The 20,005-nt window shown below is 38.6% G+C and overlaps 1 protein-coding gene across 1 annotated transcript in view; it reads left to right on the forward strand.

Annotated features, from left to right (window-relative positions):
- LOC139724025 (uncharacterized) overlaps window positions 1-20,005 on the forward strand; it is a 93,426-nt gene that overhangs the window by 25,908 nt on the left and 47,513 nt on the right. Inside the window, exons 2-5 of the mRNA XM_071635224.1 lie at window positions 7,811-7,925; window positions 17,526-17,614; window positions 18,046-18,125; window positions 18,376-18,457. Of these exons, the coding sequence (XP_071491325.1) occupies window positions 7,874-7,925; window positions 17,526-17,614; window positions 18,046-18,125; window positions 18,376-18,457 (303 nt within the window). The 5' untranslated portion in view covers window positions 7,811-7,873. The remainder of the gene's footprint in view (window positions 1-7,810; window positions 7,926-17,525; window positions 17,615-18,045; window positions 18,126-18,375; window positions 18,458-20,005) is intronic.

A 20,005-nucleotide genomic window follows, 5' to 3' on the forward strand; every position in this document is an offset into this window, starting at 1 on the left:
GCCATCAACGGTGTTTTCACGTTAGATCAGCTGCATATGTGATGCAATTCCTATAATTGTTACTAGCATAATGTAAGATATACGACTGGTAGCCTTCAGTACTTCTGTTGTTGCCATTGGCAACTCTCTTGAACACATCATCTGTGACATTTTGAGACATTGGGCCTCAGCGATATAACCAAGGAGGTATGAGAGAACATACCTCCTTGGTTTAACCTAGGGTTCCACAATCTTCTGTATTTTCATGGTTAAATCTATCTATATTGCAGACCATCACTTTGTTTAACGGGTTTTACAGGTTAAGGAAATAAACTTCCAGTTCTGTACTGTAAGGATATTCGAAAAGGAGGAAAAAGTTTTCCGAAATGTATATAGGACAAAACACGACAATTTTCTAAAAAAAAACCCCTAAATATTGGTTTAAACAAAACTATAAGTTGCTTTAAGAAAGCAAGTCACGCTGGTTGATCCGGTACAGTTTGTTGACCCCGCAATGTTTTATTTCGATACATTGAAATTTAGACTGGTTGTCCCATGTGAACGCGCATCCCCCTCCCCGAATTTAGTGTTTCAGCGTTATAAATGCGATGCTACCTATCAAAGCATATCAGCGAAGGCACTCAGGGAAGGTCTTTCCATCAAACTTTCCCCTACGTTTTGCCCTCTTGCTGTGCAATGAAGACGATTTGATTGAAGGGGGAAGTCACGTGAATCAGATAAAACTGACATCCTCGACCCAGCATTGTTTGTTTTCCACTTTTGATCCTGCCTCTGACGTCATGACTTCTCCTCAAGTTGAAACGCGACGGGGATCAAAAAGAGCCCTATTTCCAAACCTATGATAGGACAGCTCACCTGAGCACTCGTGCAAGAAGCATTAAAAGAGACTGGTCCGAAGTTACGAGAGATTATCAAGCAGTTTCATCGATTTAGGAGATGAAGTTTGACTGCTATAGATACGCCCCCTGGGAAGAAAGGTATAATACATCGTATCTTGCTGGTTGGAGAACGGTCATGATGCGTCGGTTGCGCGCATCCTGCAGCTATTAACTCACGCTGTGATATTATAGCGCAGTATCATCATAGACACTATGTCATTTTTTTTTATAGTTTAAGTGTCTTGCAACTAACCTCACAAAAAAAAAACCCACGCCATAACGACTTTTTGCAAAACTTAAGCACCTTAGAATATTGTTGCTTTGAATAACGTGTGAGCATATTTTGTATTCATATGTCCTGAAAGGAATCGTTGATGATGACTATTGTATAATCAATTCGGTCTCTCTTTCTCTAGTATGATATTAGATCTACGTGGTCATTTCACAGTCATTTCTTTCGCAGCATTGCCACAAGGGTTTCTACATCAATCTCATTGTTCAACACGATGATACAAAGTTAATGCCGTGACTTAGTGACTTTGATGGTGTTCACCACTAACACGCTCTGAGCATAATGACGAATTGAAAAACCCCACCCCCAAAAAAACCCTCCCTAAACACACAAACAGACATACAAACTAACATATAAATTATGATATTAAAATGATATAATTTCAAGTGCTGGATCACCGGAAACAATATACTTGAAAGTAAATTTTTGTGTGCCGCTCTAATCAATGATCATGTCGATTACTATAATAATGGTGATGATGATGGAGATGACGATAATGATTATATTGTTGATAATCAATTGACAATAACAATGATGATGATGATGATGATGATGATAATGATGATGATAATAATGATGATAATAATAATGATAATGATAATAATGATAATAAAAACAATATTTGTAATAATAACATCTATTATGTTAATAATGAATCTTGAGAGTTGTTGTAATGATATTAGTAATTATAATGATAACTGTCATAATGATGATGATATGGTATAAGATGTTCTATCTACGATAGCATCATCTCTATAAACCATATCATCGTCATTATTTCTATAGTGTTTACCATACAAATGGTTTGCTGCCTGAGAGAAAAGAGGAAGGATTATGACAAAAATAAATGGTGTTTTGGGTGTATGCTCCCACACCCCACACCTAGTCATTATCTGTTAGCATGGGCACGCCTTGTCTTTCAGTCTTTCAGCCTCTATGGTTAGTTTTTAACGACAAACATGTTTTCAATCACTGTCGGATCGACAGACAGACAAACAGACCGACTGACAAAGAGATTTTCTAGATGATAGTTAAAAAATGGGGCGTATTCATGCAGAAAAAGCTGGAATTATTAAATGTCTACTGCCAAACAAGAGTAGGCTAGAAATTCGATGCTAACGATAGGCCTACTAATCCCGCACGTTTTAGCACTTTGCGTATTGTGGTTAAGACCGTATCTAATCGATTACAGGCGGTTCGCCACAATCGGAACCGAATGGGTGAAGCGCCGAACGATAAACAAATCACTATTTAGTATAACGTCAGCGTGATGTCATCCCGCATGTATAGGTATGTAGGCTACAGGAACGATCAAGGACAAAGTATAGATACATCTTTTTTCTTTTCTGAAAACAATCAGTATTGCGGAATACAGGAGAGTAGTTGTTCATGGTAGACAAATAGTAGCTTTCTATCAAAGTTTATCAGCAGTCCAATTCAGACCGGAAAAACACTTAGTTGACCATAGCAGACAACTTTCACTGCCAATCCAATGCGCGAATGTGATCTTCTGTCTGTACATTTGATTGTGTTTGCGGCTCTATTCAGCCAATGTCACGGTTGTCATCATTGTTCGCAGACTTTCCTTTCAAGCAAAACTTCTTTGAAATCTATTTTCTCCTTAATGGATTTTCGATAATCATGACGTGCTTGTCTGGGCTTTTTTCGCTAAACTAAAAATGAAAAAGCGAACAATCTGGAAAATAAAGCTGTACTAACAACTTCATAAATCATACTCATTCTTGGCGAAATCATCGTCTACTGTGGAAACAGGCGGCACGTTCGCTTTACAATCTCAGTATCAATCCGTCCATTTGCTGATAGGTGTTTAGATAGTGGCCACATACGAAACATTAATTACGTCACGTTGAACACGGGACAAAGGCAACGTGAATGGGGATATAGTCACGCGCGACAGATATAAATCAGTTACCAAAGTAAAGTCAAAGTTTAAAAAAAAAAAGGTCGGCCTTATCACCGTCATCAGAGTAAATTTCCCAACTGACAGACAGACTTTGATGGAACAACGCAAGAGTGAGCACAAAAATCTCAGGACTTACAGATAGAGCACATTGATTCTGCTTGTGTGATCCTAACTGCTTTGTAAATCAACGACTCATTCCATGCTTTCCTTTTTTTTTGTTCTATAATGTAACATTATTTTCCCGACACAATCATTATTTATTATCCTGATCTACGATTCTTGTCGCCTTTTCTCAACCGGCAATTTTTCCTCATTCTCAGACCGTCTAGTCAAACATGCAATACTCGTTTGAGATAAAGAGTGAAAACGATACTTTCATGTGACAGGAAACAAAAGAACGAAAACTATTGCAAAACTAGTTATTAAGGTGCATAAACTCGTTCATTTTGTTCAGTATATGTCATATGATACACTTCATTGAAGGCAACAGAGAGAGAGAGAGAGAGAGGGGGGGGGGAGCTGGGTAACTAGAATAATCGCCTGATATACAATGAAGACCAATGCTGTGTGTGTATATGTGTGTGTGTGTGTGTGTGTTCAAGCAAGTTCAAGCCCATGATTATGAAAATAAAATGGAACAATAAAAAAGCAAGGCAAAGGCCTATTACAGGATTTGGGTATAATTTCTTTTCTCACAATGTCTTGGGGGGGGGGGGAGCTGGGACTGTGCATATAGTTTAATTTCCAGCTCCAAAATGGGTGGGGGGGGGGGGGGGAGAAGGGGCGTACCATCTTATACTATTTCAGTTAACTAGTTGAATATATAAAAGAAATAATAATGGTACACACTCGGCAAAGAATCTGTACTCATCCAAGCAAACCTAACAGACATTAATCAAATTGTGATTTCCCCCGTCGTTCTGTCCTCCATTCACTATCGGACGGACAAAATGTGTAGGTGTGAAAAGGGAAATTCGTCAACATGGTCAAGTCTGTGACATTTGCCCTGTAGGAGAGGGGAATGACCTTTTCTTGGCAGGTTCTGTCTGGTCTTCCAATACAAATGTACTTGAACAGTAAGACAGGGTACATGTTGCAGACGGTTGGATGAGAATTGGCAAAAACTAATTAAATTGACGTCATCAAAGATGACACGGCGTATCGATTCAAGTTACGGCCATTCCAGTTTGTGCGTTTCTTAACAACTTGACATGAGAGAAGTTTGAAATTTAGTGTGTTCTTCATCTCGTTCCTTATTTCTACATCTTTGGAGTGATGACTTTCCCTTTACATCATAAATAGTGCCTGGTATTGAATTGTAGCGTGCACGTTAAAAAAAAAGAAGAAGAATTGTACACATAATGGTGGTTAATCCTGGATCGTTCGACGAAATATGACATGTAAAAGTCATATATAACGTCCATAGTTGCTTCTCGATTTCATCATCTCTTAAAATTGTCATGGTTAAACTTGTCATGTTTTTGCTTTATATGTCCATAGGAATGGCTTCCATGTATAGATCTTCCTCTTTTCCTCTATTGTTCTCTCTTTGCACACACACACACACACACACACACACACACACACACACTCGCACACACAAACACACACTCACACACACTCACACACACACACACACTCACACACACACACACTCACACATACGCACACACACACACACACACACTCACACACACACACACACTCGCACACACACATTATATATATATATATATAATGATATAAATACATATATATATATATATATTGTGTGTATATATATATATGTATATAATAGAAATATATACAATTTCGTATTCTCGATGTTTTGATATGTTGGTACAAGTACTGAAAAATACCATACGCTCTCTTTATTCAATAATATTTAAGATTTTACATTCGAGTAGCATTTTTCAGGGTAATTTGCCCCCCTCTCATAATTATGATTTTTGTAGAATGATATAGACCCAGCCCAGTCTGATATACATTGTATATGCGTTTATCGCTCACTTTCAGTTACGCATTTTGACGTCACAAAATCCATTATAGTTTTCCAAGGAATGGACGCGGTAAAACGGCAAAAATGTCAATTTGCCAATTCCATCTATAATTCGACACATGGAAAACATTAAACTTAGGATATAGTGTGGTCCTTTTTGTAAAGGAAAGCAAACAATTTCAGAGATTGCGTACAGTTTAAATATCGGCACCATTTTGACCCGATATTGCCCCCCTCCCCCTCCCCCACATACACCGTTTGCCTACACCAAAATATTTTAATAACTGTAAGCGCCACTGGTCCCTTGTAGTTAGAAACGCTGTCGATATTAGATAATTTTGGCATTTTGCTTTATCGCTTTGTGTTACAAAATGCCCGATATCAAATATTATTTGTAGGTCCATTATACCTCTTTAAGACAATGCTTCCATACTTTTTATTTCATCGTTGTTTGATTATTTTTACAAACTACAGAGCAGGCGACCTGTGAATTTCAAAGACTATAACAGAAGTCAAGCAAATACAGTTATCGTAGATTTCTAGGACAGCTGTTTATACAAGTGGTATATTTTCGTTGTCACGAACTCCTTTGTTGTCACTAGCTGTAATCATTAGAAAGCCACTTCCTACCCACCATCCTTCATACTTTTATTTTGTATCACTTGAGGCAACTTATCCCAGCAGATTTTATGTCTAGACCAAAGTTTTTTTTGTGGGGGCAACTGTGGGTTGGAACGGAAAAGGAGGGAAGGACGCGTCTCTTCGCAAGAAGTTTGTAGGTTGGAGTGATGTAAATCACAGGGCCCTCTTTGGGAGATGGCGGGATGGGGCTGAAAGTTTCCATCACCCCTCCACCCCCTCTTCCTCCTCCTCCTCTTTATACGGCACTAAATCCTGCTCTTGAGTAACACCTGTGTGTTCTCAAAGATAGCAATAGATAATATGCAAAAGCAAAAAGGAGAGCGTTGATGTTTCCTCTGTATAGTGGTGAATAGATTTCTCCATTTCCTGCGTTCGTGATCACTGCACTTCGGTGTGCTTACACTATTTCACAAATAAATCACCTTGACCTTTTTTGTGCTGTAGTACTATGACCTTGAATGGAAAGTTCATACAAAGCCAGGGGCGCATATTATACGGTGTCGAGTTGAAACGTCAATCATGTTATTGGTATGTAGAAGATGTGCACCTCTATTTTGTGATGGAAAGTAAAAGAAGCGTCGTCTGCCACCAATGGCCACTACATTCGACGCAAGTGACAGCTAGAGTCCATGTTTCCCGTCAGAAGTGAATGAATGGTCTTCTTTCAATACATTTTTAGAGCACAAACGCAACATCTTGCTCTTTGTACTATCACGATGGACAATGAATGTCACCAAATTAAAGAAACGAGCAAGTATTTCAGAATCTCTCGTTCTGAGTGTGCGTTGCTGTAAGAGTGAGGTTTTCGGGAAGCATCTCCCCGGCCACCACGACCACACCTCAAATCCCCCCCCCCCCCTCTCTCTCTCTTTCTCTCCTTCATTTCACACACTCTATGATAATAACAGAGGTGCGGAATGAAAGACCAACGTTACCCGTGTTGGCTAAACTAAACGGTAACGTACAGTGGCTTCTTCTTTCACACAGTATGGGTTGACACAATATTGCACATCATGAATATTCACAATGGATTGATATACTGCTGTATTAACCGTAATTGTATGTCCATGTGGTAATTGAATTATCAGGTTGCGTGTACCTCTCCAAGGTCTTTACTATCTACTGATTAGGAAGGAATCATTAGAACATTGATCATCACAGCGGATGCTGAAGTATACTTCAACCATCAAAAGTTGCAGATACTGGAAGTTCATCGGCGCTATGACTTCTGTTATGGTTGAATTGGATCATTATTCAATAAAAGATCATATCGCCACCTCGTATAAAGTCAATATCTTCGTTTTATAGTTCATCTCGTACAGCCATACCTGTACGGATATCACCTTTATTCCTTTTTGATATATCCTATATACATTACGAACTGGAATGTTAGTAATAATGTTTGTAATGTAACCTGATACCAGTTCTCTATATGTGAAAAATGGAGGCAAATGAGCGACACTGAGTTCAAAACCATGGTTGAGGCCAAATAATTTTGGAATCTTTTCGTCTCCGTTAGCAGATGCCCAACAGCCCACAGGAAGGGGCCCTTCCCTTCTAACGACGTCACTATTTCGACTCCACAACATCCATTCAGTGCACAATTGTCCACCGGTGAAACGTTCGGATGCTAGGAATCAGATTTCATCTGTACAATCATTTCAATCACTCTGCCCAGAACCATGGCTCAATGTTATTTTTAAGGGTTATAGCGATAGAGGAATAAGAGGATTATTTAGCGACGGATGTGGTTGCAGATAAACCTCCCTAGTTCAGTTCGTGTTCACACGATCGCCGCAAAACATGAAAGGCGCGCTGTAAACTGGCTGCGATCGTATGGGCTGGGTATCCCAGGACTGACTGTGCTCAGCGCGGATGAATACAGAGAGAACAATTTCTTCGTCAGTGCCGCCAGAAATCACTTATTTCTTCACTCGCTCATCCATAAAGCTTCAAGTGAACTTCTGAAATTGTTTTCTATGGAAATACGGGTTCGTCTGCTCCAGTTTCGGGGAAATTGTGCTTGACCGAAAATAATGACCAAGCGCCTCTCTGTCCTCTTGTATCTATCATAGGTTCCGACAGGTGGACTGAGGGTGACCAGTTGAAAGGGGACTCATACTGCGCAGCGGAGGATCATGGATTTATATCGATCCAGATTGATCTGTGCTGCGTGTTTTCTTACAGCAGGTGAGAGACCTACCATATTTTGTAGACATTCAATCTTTGAAAGATGTTGTATGGTCAACAACCGATGCATCAATGATTGTTGACCATCGTTTGGTCGAATTCTGCAGTTCACACAACGCCAAGAAGCATCTCGTTGATTTCTAATCATATTGTATTTCACCGAGGATGTATCTATGGGATGGCTGTATTACCCGTGCTCTACCTCAATTAAGATAATTTTTGCGTGTTTTGTCGAATATCTAATGCAGATATTGCATTTAAAAAATGTAGCGTTCAGGTAGACATGAAAAAACTACAAATGGCAGTTGTCACCATAATAAAATAACATGTGAAAATGTCTCTCAGCATGAGTACAGAGAGTTTTGATGATTGGCCTCCCTGGTTCTGAGTAATATGTCTTCGAGTTGCCGTATAGGATAAAACACTCGATTTCATACATGTATTCAAATCTAGAGAAAATCAAATTCAAAACTTACTGAAAATATTACTTTCAATATGAAGATGAACCTATATTAAATTGGTCATGTAAAACTCATTTCAAGAACCACTTACTTAGCAAACGAGGGCCCAGGCATGCCTGAAACCCTCTAAGCCTCTGCTAAAAGCTGAACCGGCATTTGATGCTGTGTAGTTGACATGGTTACGACTAAGGCACACTCGAAGGGATTTGTGAGTTCCATTCAGTCCTTTAGAAATTCATTATTGAGAATGTGTTGCGCTTCCACAGGCATAAATTGGCCGTGTTAGTTATATTTCGAGTCTCTATCTTATTCATATCGGTTGGGTGTTTTTGGTGTTATTTGTTCACGCTGTCCACACGGGAAATTTACAACTGCATCTTATCATTCCCTTGTGAACGGTGGATGTCAAATGGAATCACAAAATGAAGACATATACAGACACCGGTAGTATGCAGTAATTTCTTTTTCTCAGCAGTCTCTCGAAAGCGCATAGACAGAACATTTACCTTTAGAGTCGGCTAATGAACTGATGAATACAGCAAGAGGTTAACAAAGGTCTATTGGTAAAATCGTGCACAATAGAGAGAGAAGAGTCGAGAACCTCCGAAGTAGAAAGAATGATTTATCTCTGAGGTTGACATTTGATTGCTCAGGGTAGAGTCATCTTTCTTGTTGTTCGCACTTCAACGACAATAAAAGACCCTTTTATTATACCATAAAAATATTTGCAAGGACCTCTAGAATTTCCAAGCTCTACAACCTGCGTTTTTGTCTGTTTTGTCTGAATTCGGCTCTGTAATATACACACACGCTTTCGCAGAGGGTTTTTTTTTTTGGTTGTTTTATTTTTATTCCAATGTTTAACGTTTTCACAGTCAGATCTAAATAAACGAGCAGCTGTTTTTGGATTTCCCTTTTCACTGTTGCTGGTCTAATTCCAAAGAAGTACTATCGTAAATAGTGGTGCTTCAATCATAACGAGTAGTTAATGGTTAGATTAACAACTTAATGACCATTTTGCGGTTATTAGATGATGATGTATTCTTATTGTGCTTGTTTTGAGCTTTTCGGCATGAGCCATTGATCTTTCGCTTGGAATAGGGACGGGCTTTATTAGTCGAGTCATGCTGGTTTACAATGATGATGATGCGCAGCCCTCATAAACGTTGACAGTAGCCGTGGAACCACGGAAAATGGATTAAGTAAAATTGTTCTGACGCAAAGACGAAGAGTTCCAAGTGCCACTGTCTTACCAAGGACAAGTCTTTTACCAACCAGGATTTTAGGACGAGTCACTAACTGTAGCCAAAGGGCGTTAACCCTTTGTTGGCATAAATACGCCTTCTTCACTATAGTTTGGTGCTCTTTTTTTGGCACTGACTCACAATATTGTGAAAGTTTTCAGTGTAGAAAGTGCACAAGGATCATGCAAAATGTTGCCAAAAATAGTGTTAATACATTATTTGAACGCACTGTATTCATTTCGAAAGATATGCGTCTCTTCAAATCACGTGTTTTTCAAGTATCTACCAGAGATACCATGTCTTCACATAGTACATAGACTAACTACATATCAGCTTCTTTTTGTCTCCCAATAAAGGCGAGAAAATCTTAAGCAACACAGTTTATAAAGACTTTAATGACAAGATATAGGTTCTAAGTTGCTTTAAGTAATGTCATTCTCACCAATATCTAATGTTTGTGTATTTCCTTATTATGGAAGTATCTGTTTCTTATCATATTTTCTTCGAAGAATTGATAATACTACTCATTGAGAGAAAATTCTGAAAACCCCAAAGTATCAGAAGGCCGAGGTTGCCCTGGATACAAAGAGGGTCTCGATCTCCCACCTTCTCGGTTGTTCGACAAAAGGAGCTGACATATACGAGTGTTCGATTCTACATGCTTTTTGCAGCTACCAATCTTCCAACTATTTTCCTGTCCGTGGGGAGTGTCATTACGGTGCTTCTCTCGTCAATTCATCATTCAGATGGGATGTTCAAAGTGGGAGTACATGCTCTTGAATTTGTCTACCTTGTTTTTAGTGAAGTGGACCGTGTACAATTTACTGTAGAGCTTGTTGACGAACTATGAGTGCGCAAACCAGGCAGCAGGGAGCTTAAACTCATAAACGCGGCCGGAATGATATCTTAACTTAGTATATATCAATGATTAAGAATGATACCAGTGGACGCATTGGTATAGTTATCAACCCCTTTTGTATTAAAGCTGACATTATATATCATGCACACTCCAGTGACAAAAGTACTGCAACATGCATCTATGTAAAAATGACACAGGTGGCAATTTATGACATAAAAGCAATGCCTGTTTTAGTGAATTTATAGTACATTATGATCTTATTGTCAGGCGCATTTTATCAAAATGTCAAGAGTCGTTGTCATGTTATGTCCAGGAAATTCTAGTGTTCTGCTGGGTCCCCATGCCTTCTGATAATGGCGCGCATCCTCCTTGGAAGAGTCGCCTGAAGATCATGACTCTTTTTTTGGGTGACGCTGCCCCATCAGGCCCTCACGATAGAGCGGATTAAACCAGGGAGGTGAGACCACCTCCCTGATCAAACCCTCCCTGATGGTTGGTCGGTCCTTGGCGAGGGCTGTCTTGATGTCATCCCATAAATTCTATATCGGGTTAGCTAAAAGTGTGTGAGAGAGAGAGAGAGTTATGGTATTTCAGAGTTCTGCTAATTTTGCACAACTTAAACAGTTGATATGAATAGATATGAGTGAGCTGATGGCGTCATCACCTCAAAATATTTCCATTGATCATGTACAAAAATGACGAAATTTCCATTCTTTTGCTGTAAAAATGTAAACATAATTATTTACGAATGAATAACTTCAAAATAATATCAGTCAGATATATCAAGATTTGAGATTTGTGTATTGCGTTTAAACAACCCCCACTAACAACTAGAAATTCCTACATTTTTTTTTGTACAAACCAGACGGCAAGTTGTGAGGCGATGACATCATCAAGTCATATTTGTACATTCATCTATTATTGACTGTCCAAAAACTGATTCGTGAAAATTAGCGAAACTTCAAAATTTCATAACTTTCTTAGTTCTTATCCGATTTTGATCAAATTTTCATTGTTGTGTTTATCAACTTTTACTCGTTTTTTTTTCTAGACTATGTAACTTTTATCTGGTCCCATCTATGGCGTGCGCATGAGGGACTCAATAGCCTTGAATTAAAAAGTGCACAATTTGCACCTTCCTTTCATACCGGAATGTCGGTTGCTATCAAATCAATGGAATGATTTAGAACAAAACTAGGCCTCAACAAAGAAAAGTCATTCACCAAAAATTTAAAGATTTTTCACCATGTTGCAGTATAGGGCCCTACTTATCGCACATGACTATAAAGTATCATGCAATTCACAAAAAGCGTTTTTCATTTGATATAGGGTAACATAATTTCATATACCTAGTCTGTTGTTTTCTTTCTTTTTTCCCCTCTCATTTTTTTCCTGTTTCTCGTATGTGTGTGTGTCTGTAAATCATTTTTAAATATCAAGATCGACATACTAAATGAGAATAGTGTGTGAATGAAAAATACAAATGTGCTTTATCGTAAAACACGTAAAGAACAACGGCGAAACATTATTTTGTATCCGGGTGAAGAACATGAATGTTAAAGGTTTACGGAGAGGCACCAAAACGTACCATAATTCTCTTTACGAGAACTATAGGATGAAGTCCTGGTAAGAAGACAGGTAATGTTTAGACCCCCAAGAGGGCTTGCTCGGCTTGATTTCACTCTCTATTTGGCCCCCGCGATGTTGCCCGTGGACATAAAGCAGTAGTGGTGGGTGGGTGTGAAGATCCTGTCAATTTTGATAAGTGTCCTGAACAAACAGTGAAAAATATTGGATCCTCACAAATTCGTCAAAATTAAGACTTTGCCGACGGAACGCTCAGCGGGAGGACAATTTTGATCACACCCATCTTGCGTATATTCAGAGACTAAAGATGCGACTCACAGAAGTATAGGGCTAAACGCTCCGATTGACCTACATCAGATCAGGTCCACGTTTGTACCCTTTCTCTCAGCATGTACGATGCCCTCTGTTGCTCTACTCAACTGCCCGAACGTCCTGTTTGTGTTTCATCGTGACAGGACTTTTCCTGTTTTCCGGACATCGGGGTTCATTGTACTTTCATTGTGTTCATTCTGTTTTGCTAAATCGTGCTCTTCGAAAAGGCCTGTACTCTGTTTTTAAAACACGTGTATGACCGGATTTGTGCCATGATCTGCTGTCATGATTTAGATGATGCAGGACTTTTAGGGACTAACAAACTGAGAGGGCTGCATCGTCGGTGACAGATGTATCGTAACATTTGTCATAAAATATCTCATTGTGCTATTTCATACACGCTGCACTGTGGATCACTCGTCGGGCGACAAGTAACGCTGTGTAATTTGCATATTGAGATTTTACATTAATCTATAGATACATCATGTACACTATTACTGTTTTTCAATAATGTGCACAATATGACAAAATTATACTGATTATTCATCAAATTTGTACTGCAAATATAGAACACGTATACGACCCCAGGATGAGTCAGAGATTTCCTCATGTCCGAATTCTGTGCGAATTCTGTCCGAATTTCATGTAGGAAATCACTCTGGTCATACCAAAGGAGCTATAGTACCTTCTTGGTCGCCTGCCTCTCACCCCGTTGGCTATTAAACACAGTTTTGTTGCTAGGTGACGCGACAGGTGAATAATCGGATGCTCAGCAGAGGGGGCAAAAGAGATAATGACCAGCGTACTACATGGAGTTTTGATTGACAGGGCTGGTTCCCCGACCCCGTTATATATAGCTTTCTATATCACAGACCATAGTCAGGCATTTATTTTGCGAGTGATGTATTGCTCCCAAACTTGATTGATCATCGTGGGCTAAAAACTCCAGAGGATAGTTTTTGAAGATAACATGGATGAATGGGTCATAATTTTGTTATGTTTATAGTAGTATAGGAGTAGGTATAGCGTCATAAAAATTTTATTTTTGTTTCTATCGTTCTTCATAGAATACATGAAAATATTATATATAAATATATATGGATTATGGTATGATTAATATGATACGAATATGGATTATGATATGATTTGTGATAAAGCATGAGTTTTTATATGATATATGACAGAAATATGAATTTTAATTTGAAGTGACTTATGATAAATCGATGAATCGTACAATATGTTGGACTGTGGATCCTTGAAAGTCCTTCATGCATGATGTAGATCATGTCAGACAGGAAGAGTAAATTATTTAGATAATATGATGCGGTCATATATTTGCTTATCTCTGTTGATATAGAGGTCATGTTTTGTGTGCGAAGTTCTGACTTTGACTACACAAAATAATACACCGAAGAGGAATTAAAAAAAAAAGAACAAAGTCCATATTTTGCCTTAAATTTTTTCTCAATGATCATGATTTCCCCTGGAGGACCACTTCCAAAGAGAGTAAACAAAATATAGTCTACAGAAACGTCGTGCTATTTCTGCAAAGCAAACATGGTTGGAGTCATAAGTATAATGTTTTAGTATAATATTCCTCGTCCATTGTCCATACAATATCCATAGTTCTTCGGCGACGGAACTATGTGCCAACTCCACTGGGGAGACATTGGGAGAGGTTTGGCGACTGCTGGATGTTCCATCAACACAACTCGCAAGGATTAATTTCAGGATATTTTTTTGAACGTGAATTGAAGAAAAAGGAGAGAGTGAGAAGGTAGAAGGAAGAATAGAATAGAGGGCTAAAGATATTTTCCGGGTCACGTGTTCAGTCGAACCGTAACTTTCAGAGAGAGAGAGAGAGACATCGATGCGAAGGCACCAGTCACCAGTGGCATTATTTTGATATGTCTCTCGATATTGTCCTTCCCCACCCACCACCCATCCACACCCTTCCCACTACCACTCGGCATGTACGCTCAGCAGGGAGGTGAGACGTCTCACCTCCCTGATGGTCAGATTCAGGTCGCGATTTTGACCGATAAATTTCATCATCTAAGGAGTAAAAGGCAGTTATAGGTTGATAGCATTACTTTACCAAGATCACCGCGATGTTTGTATTATTGCCTGTCTTCTGTCTTCTTATTTTGAAAAGTAAATGCGTATCCCGTTGATACATGAGAGCGGTTTTAATCATATGAGCAGAAATGAGAGAGATCGGCACCTATCTAAACTTATAGTAATGGGGTCTTTTTTATGAAGTTCGTAATGTCCATAGATCCCCAAGTAAAACGACATAATATCATGATATGAGCGCCACAACGTTCGCCAGTGTGTATAGGTTTCGTCAAGATGATTGTCCCTCACCACTGCTCACGTTTGGTTCCTTATGTGTGCGTATGTATCAATCCACTCGTTTTGACCAATGTCATAAATATACATATCTTGATAACCTCAATAGACTTGTTTAGGTCTGCTAAATACCCCTTGCTCATACCACGTATCACACAGAGAAAAAATAGAAGAAACTTCTCTCCTCAACGTTCCGTCAATAATCTATTGAAATCCCTACATGCATGTATTCAGATAAGATTTCCTGTGGCTTTCGTGTAAACGATTATCCCTAAAAATTCAAGAATAAATCTTAGATTTATGCCGTTTGCGATGACCGACCTATTATACCAGCATTATTATCAACAGTTTCTCCGATGATCCAAGAAGCAGAATATGATCAGAAACACTGGTCGATTTGACTACCCTACGGTCGTCTACACATTGGTTAATATTACTGTTTTATATAAAGCCATGAAATGATAGCCTTTTACTTGCCTATTCTATCTTAAGAATTGCATCAACAACCTATATCTAAAGCGATAATTATGGTTGAAATGCCACAAAATAATTTGACATCTTACTAGTAATTCAAACAAACACGTGCAAGATGTCAGTCAACCATGATAGCGAACCTTACCATAGGAAATAAAAACAAACTGTACTTTAACATAATCATAAGGTTCATGTTTCACTCTGATATAATAAATCATTATTACCGCAAACCATCTTTTTTATGTCTTTATTGAACATTTTTTTCTAATAATGCATATCAAAACACAAAGTGAGTACATAGAATAAATCTTTTACTGTGATTGCTTTCAGATACATATGTAAACAAACTCTATCAAGATGAAAAAAGAATATATTACCACATGTATGTTTAAGTTAATCAGAAATCAATCTGCCATTTCTTAGAGTGAGTGTGAAGTTTACCCTTCCCTTCAGCAATTTTGTACTCTACATTACGTTTCAGTTTAACCAAATTAAAAGAAGCTTTAAAATCGAGTGAGGAATCTTGAAACTTTGATCTATAGATAAAAAAAATCCGAACATAAAAATAAAGATTTATACACACATCTTTGTGAGAGTTAATATCAATTCCAAAATCAAAATTAGATTTTGAAAACTGTCTATAGAAGGGGTCACCTGTTTATTGATTAAGTCAGACAGTTTTCTCAAAAGAGGACGGATCTTTATACAATCATAAAACAAATGAATGAGCGTTTCTGGTTCTTCCTCACAGAAATGACATTTATCTGAATCCGAACGTTTAATTTTGAACAAAAATTGTTTGGTGCAAATAGAGTTGTGAAAAAGTTTGAAGTAAAAATCCCTCATCTGAGTTTCTATGGAACAGATAAAGTTTAAATAGTGTACCCTTTAGACCAATTCATGTCTGTTTCATCTAACTATATTTTTATCAAAAGGTATACTTGTAATGGCACACAGCAACTCGCAAACAATTGATGTCGACTGATATACACTTTGAAGTGGTCTTTCTCACAGTCTTCGGTCTCTTCTCTGCACGCTCCTCTCGCCAATCCGTCAACACCGATTTAATATTAAACCTGTCAACCGAGAGACTCCTGGTAAAGTCATGTGGTGATCCCCTTGTCTGGTTCACTTCATGAAACAAATTACGACCATGTTTCGCGATCATGATGAGCTCCAGAGTTTTGGGATGCTGTCAGTCTAGGGTTTGAAAGGAAATGACGTAGGAGAAAGTTCCCCCAAGTTTGATCTTTGTCATGATCCATTTCAAACTGAGGAATCATTCACATCTTGCATGCTATGGACGCAGCTCGTTCGTGACACACTTTTGTATACACTTCAGGGGCGGATCCAGAAATATCTGGTGCCACTTCCGGGTTTCATTTCTTTTTTTTTTCCTTTTGTTTTTAGCGAAAAATAAGGGGGGGGCGTGCGCCGGTTGCGCCCCCCTCTGGATCCGCCACTGCACTTACACTTTGTAAGTATGGTATAGATCCAAAAATCACGTGTGATTTCGTTTAAAAGGAACCTCCGTTCCATGCTCTTGTTAACCACGGAGCTGCATGTATACACTTTGACAAAAGACTTATAAAGTAAATATAACTACCAGAAAAAGTTCTATTGAAAATGAATTACTCCAGAGAGAGAGAGAGAGAGAGAGAGAGAGAGAGAGAAAGAAAGAAAGAGAGAAATGGAGAAAGTGCCATAAATGTTAGAATATAACGTTTCCACAAAACTATGACATTGGCAACAATGTAAATTGATGAGAAGATGTAAATTAGATGAAACAATGATGCCATCAGCTTTCAACTTTTCCATTATTTTACCCCCCCCCCCCAAAAAAAAAAAAAAAAAAAAAATTGTTGAGTCAATAACTAGGCAGCGGGATACGCCTGCCCTAAATAGATTATAATTCTCTATATCACACCTGCAGAATAATTGGATGAAATTGCATGCTTTCTTTTTCCGAAATCGATTTCGAAATTGTCCGATTTTCATGACACCATCATTACTACCCCATTTATTTGATTTTGCTGTATCTATCAAAGTCAGATTCAAGATTGTTTTTTTTTTGCTCATGGGTAAGAGAGTAACACATTTACTTACAAACAGAGTTTCACTATACGTTCAGTAAAGGTTTTAGCATTTATTTATTCAGTATGTGATCATTCTTTCCACAGCATCAACAGCGATGGGAAGCTCAAGATCAGCAATTTCTTGTCTGTCGTTTTCTTGGATTACAGAAGTAATCACTACTTTACTTTGTGTTCATTGCGATTTATAATACTGTCATTTTTAACTTTTTGGTCAGTCCTTGCTAGTGCCTATCGTTTGGAGGAGAGGCCCACGAACACTGCTGAGGTGCCGCTTATGTTGGAGGGAGCTTTTGCAACTGCAGAGGTAAGTGTGCAGTTACTTTGCATTTTACCAACCGTTATTGTTTCTATAAATTTATATCTTAGTTTTAATTGTATAGGTTCTTATGATAATTGATAGTTTTATCACCTCAACACGTTTGCTTTCATTGGACAAGGTCTGAAAGAAATGCGATGTTTCTCCGTAAATAATCATTTTTATAAAAACTTACCCACTATACTGTGTTGCATGATATCATTCCACGAATGCATAACAGAGATCAGAACTTAGGGCTCAGGGTATCACGGGATCAGGAAAAGCTCCCTTAGCATGGAAATTGTCCTTTTTTATAAATTATTACCTCAGAACCCCCCACCCCCCCAAAAAAGAGAAGAAATGATACATAAAACGAAAACATGCAAATAGTCTGAAACTAATATGAAACACACTTGCCTCGTTTTCTGTCCACCTTTCAGGTCTTGCGATCCATAAATCACACGACGGTGTACATAGCTGCATTTAACCAAGACCTGATATTAGACGTTACAAAAACAAGGTAAGACTAACTCGAGACTAACATAGGAATTTATTGGGCATGCTCAGCACACTGTCATGCACACGCCGTACGTTCGCTTGGATTATGAAGCAATACTTTTATTCATTACATTCTGTCGTGATGATTATAATCGAATAACATCGGCATACAAAACATTGAATTGAATCGTTCTGTGATATCATTGTGATTCAACAGATGTGCAAAAGTACATTTGGTACTTTGTTTATTTGTGTTATTGTTTTTCTGGCAGTAAAAACTCGGTATTATCATCTACGGTGGAAACATTCTATAAAGCAGTCGACCAGCCATTCAGGCGAAAGACACCATACCTTGTAAGTAATCATCACGAATATGACATCGGCTATCATTTATACTCTTGTCAATTTCCTTTGAAACTAAACATATACTAAGTACGCGTACCCCCCCCCCCCCCCCCCACCCCCACGAACCGACCAAATACTAGTAGACAATTGTAGTATCCACGACATGTACATGTACTAAATATGTAAAGAAAACGAATCCAGCAGGAACTTCCTATCATCGGTGATTGGCGAAAAGTTTTCCTGAATTGCGCATGCGTATCCGTACAGCTGATTGGTGTTATTGGCGAAAAGTGTGATCATAAAGCCGCTACCACTGGTACCAGTTAAAGAGGTCGTACGGTGATTAAGGTAAATATTTGCTCCCGTTTCATTAACGTCTGTGTATATCGTTTCAATTTTTGCAAAATTTTGACAACACTCGTGCATACAAATACAAAAGGGAAAGTGAGCATGTTGAAGTATAAACGCAACAGTGGATGAAGGAGGTCAGTCCTACGTCCTCGCAGTCGCATGATCTTATCATTCAGTCCCATTTACGGTAATTGATGTGGGTTCCAACTTTGTATCTGAATGCGTAGACAAAATGCCAAACTTGGTAACTACACGCAGCGCTGTCGCGAATCGCGACAGCGCTGCACCCCTTTTCCTTCGCGGACGTTGTTATCGCGCTTATATCGTTCACTGTTTCCTTCATGAATATCTTTATTAATCGTGGAAAACTAAAATATAAGGAACTATCGTAATCTATGATCATCATTCAATAACCGGTGTGCGATTTTTTGTTTAATTACGTCTAAGACTTACCGAAATCTATGGCTGAAATCAGGTCTGTAAACGTCCTTACTGCTTCACTCCTCATCTGCGTGTTATATGAATAGCATTCACTCTCGTATACTACAACGTAGGTAGTCGGAGATAGTCGGATGACCCCGACTCAAAAAGGTCAAATCATTGCCGGTGCAGCACGCACGGATCTACTGCAAGTTTTACGTAACACATGAAACGCACGGGCGCACGGGCGTAGGTAAAAAGCAACCACTTCTGAATGCGCATGCGTGGTAGTTTGTTGATTTTTTGAAGCTCTCGAAGGAAAAGATGCCACCGCACGATCTATACTCCGAAAAAATCAACAATAAGGTCTGGATACCAACAAAACGCCGAATTCAACTCAACAATCAGGAAAATATGCTGTAGGTAAGTGTTGCAATTATATTACTCTTAAAATCATACAAAATAAAAGGTATTTTATGTGATTTTGCCGTCAATAGTGACGGTCGGTTACAACGTTGAAACACTAACACATGTCAGACCCTGTTCACAGTGTCTGGTCAGGCTAAAACTTGGAAGACTTTAATACACGTGTACTAGGAATCTGCCAAAGTCATAGGTGGTTCTGGAAATCTTTGGTGTACGAATACTCACAAACAAATCATTACCTAACACCATAAAGTCTGTGATGTAAAGACACATAGTAAGCACTTCGTAACACCCACGACCACGTAGACTACTGAAAGGACAAGTTCACCTTCATAAACATAAGGATTGAGAGAATGTAGC

The sequence above is a fragment of the Diadema antillarum genome, unplaced genomic scaffold, assembly GCF_040938485.1.
Source record: "Diadema antillarum isolate AM-2024a unplaced genomic scaffold, OU_Dant_1.0 scf00000205, whole genome shotgun sequence".
Lineage (NCBI taxonomy): Eukaryota > Metazoa > Echinodermata > Echinoidea > Diadematoida > Diadematidae > Diadema > Diadema antillarum.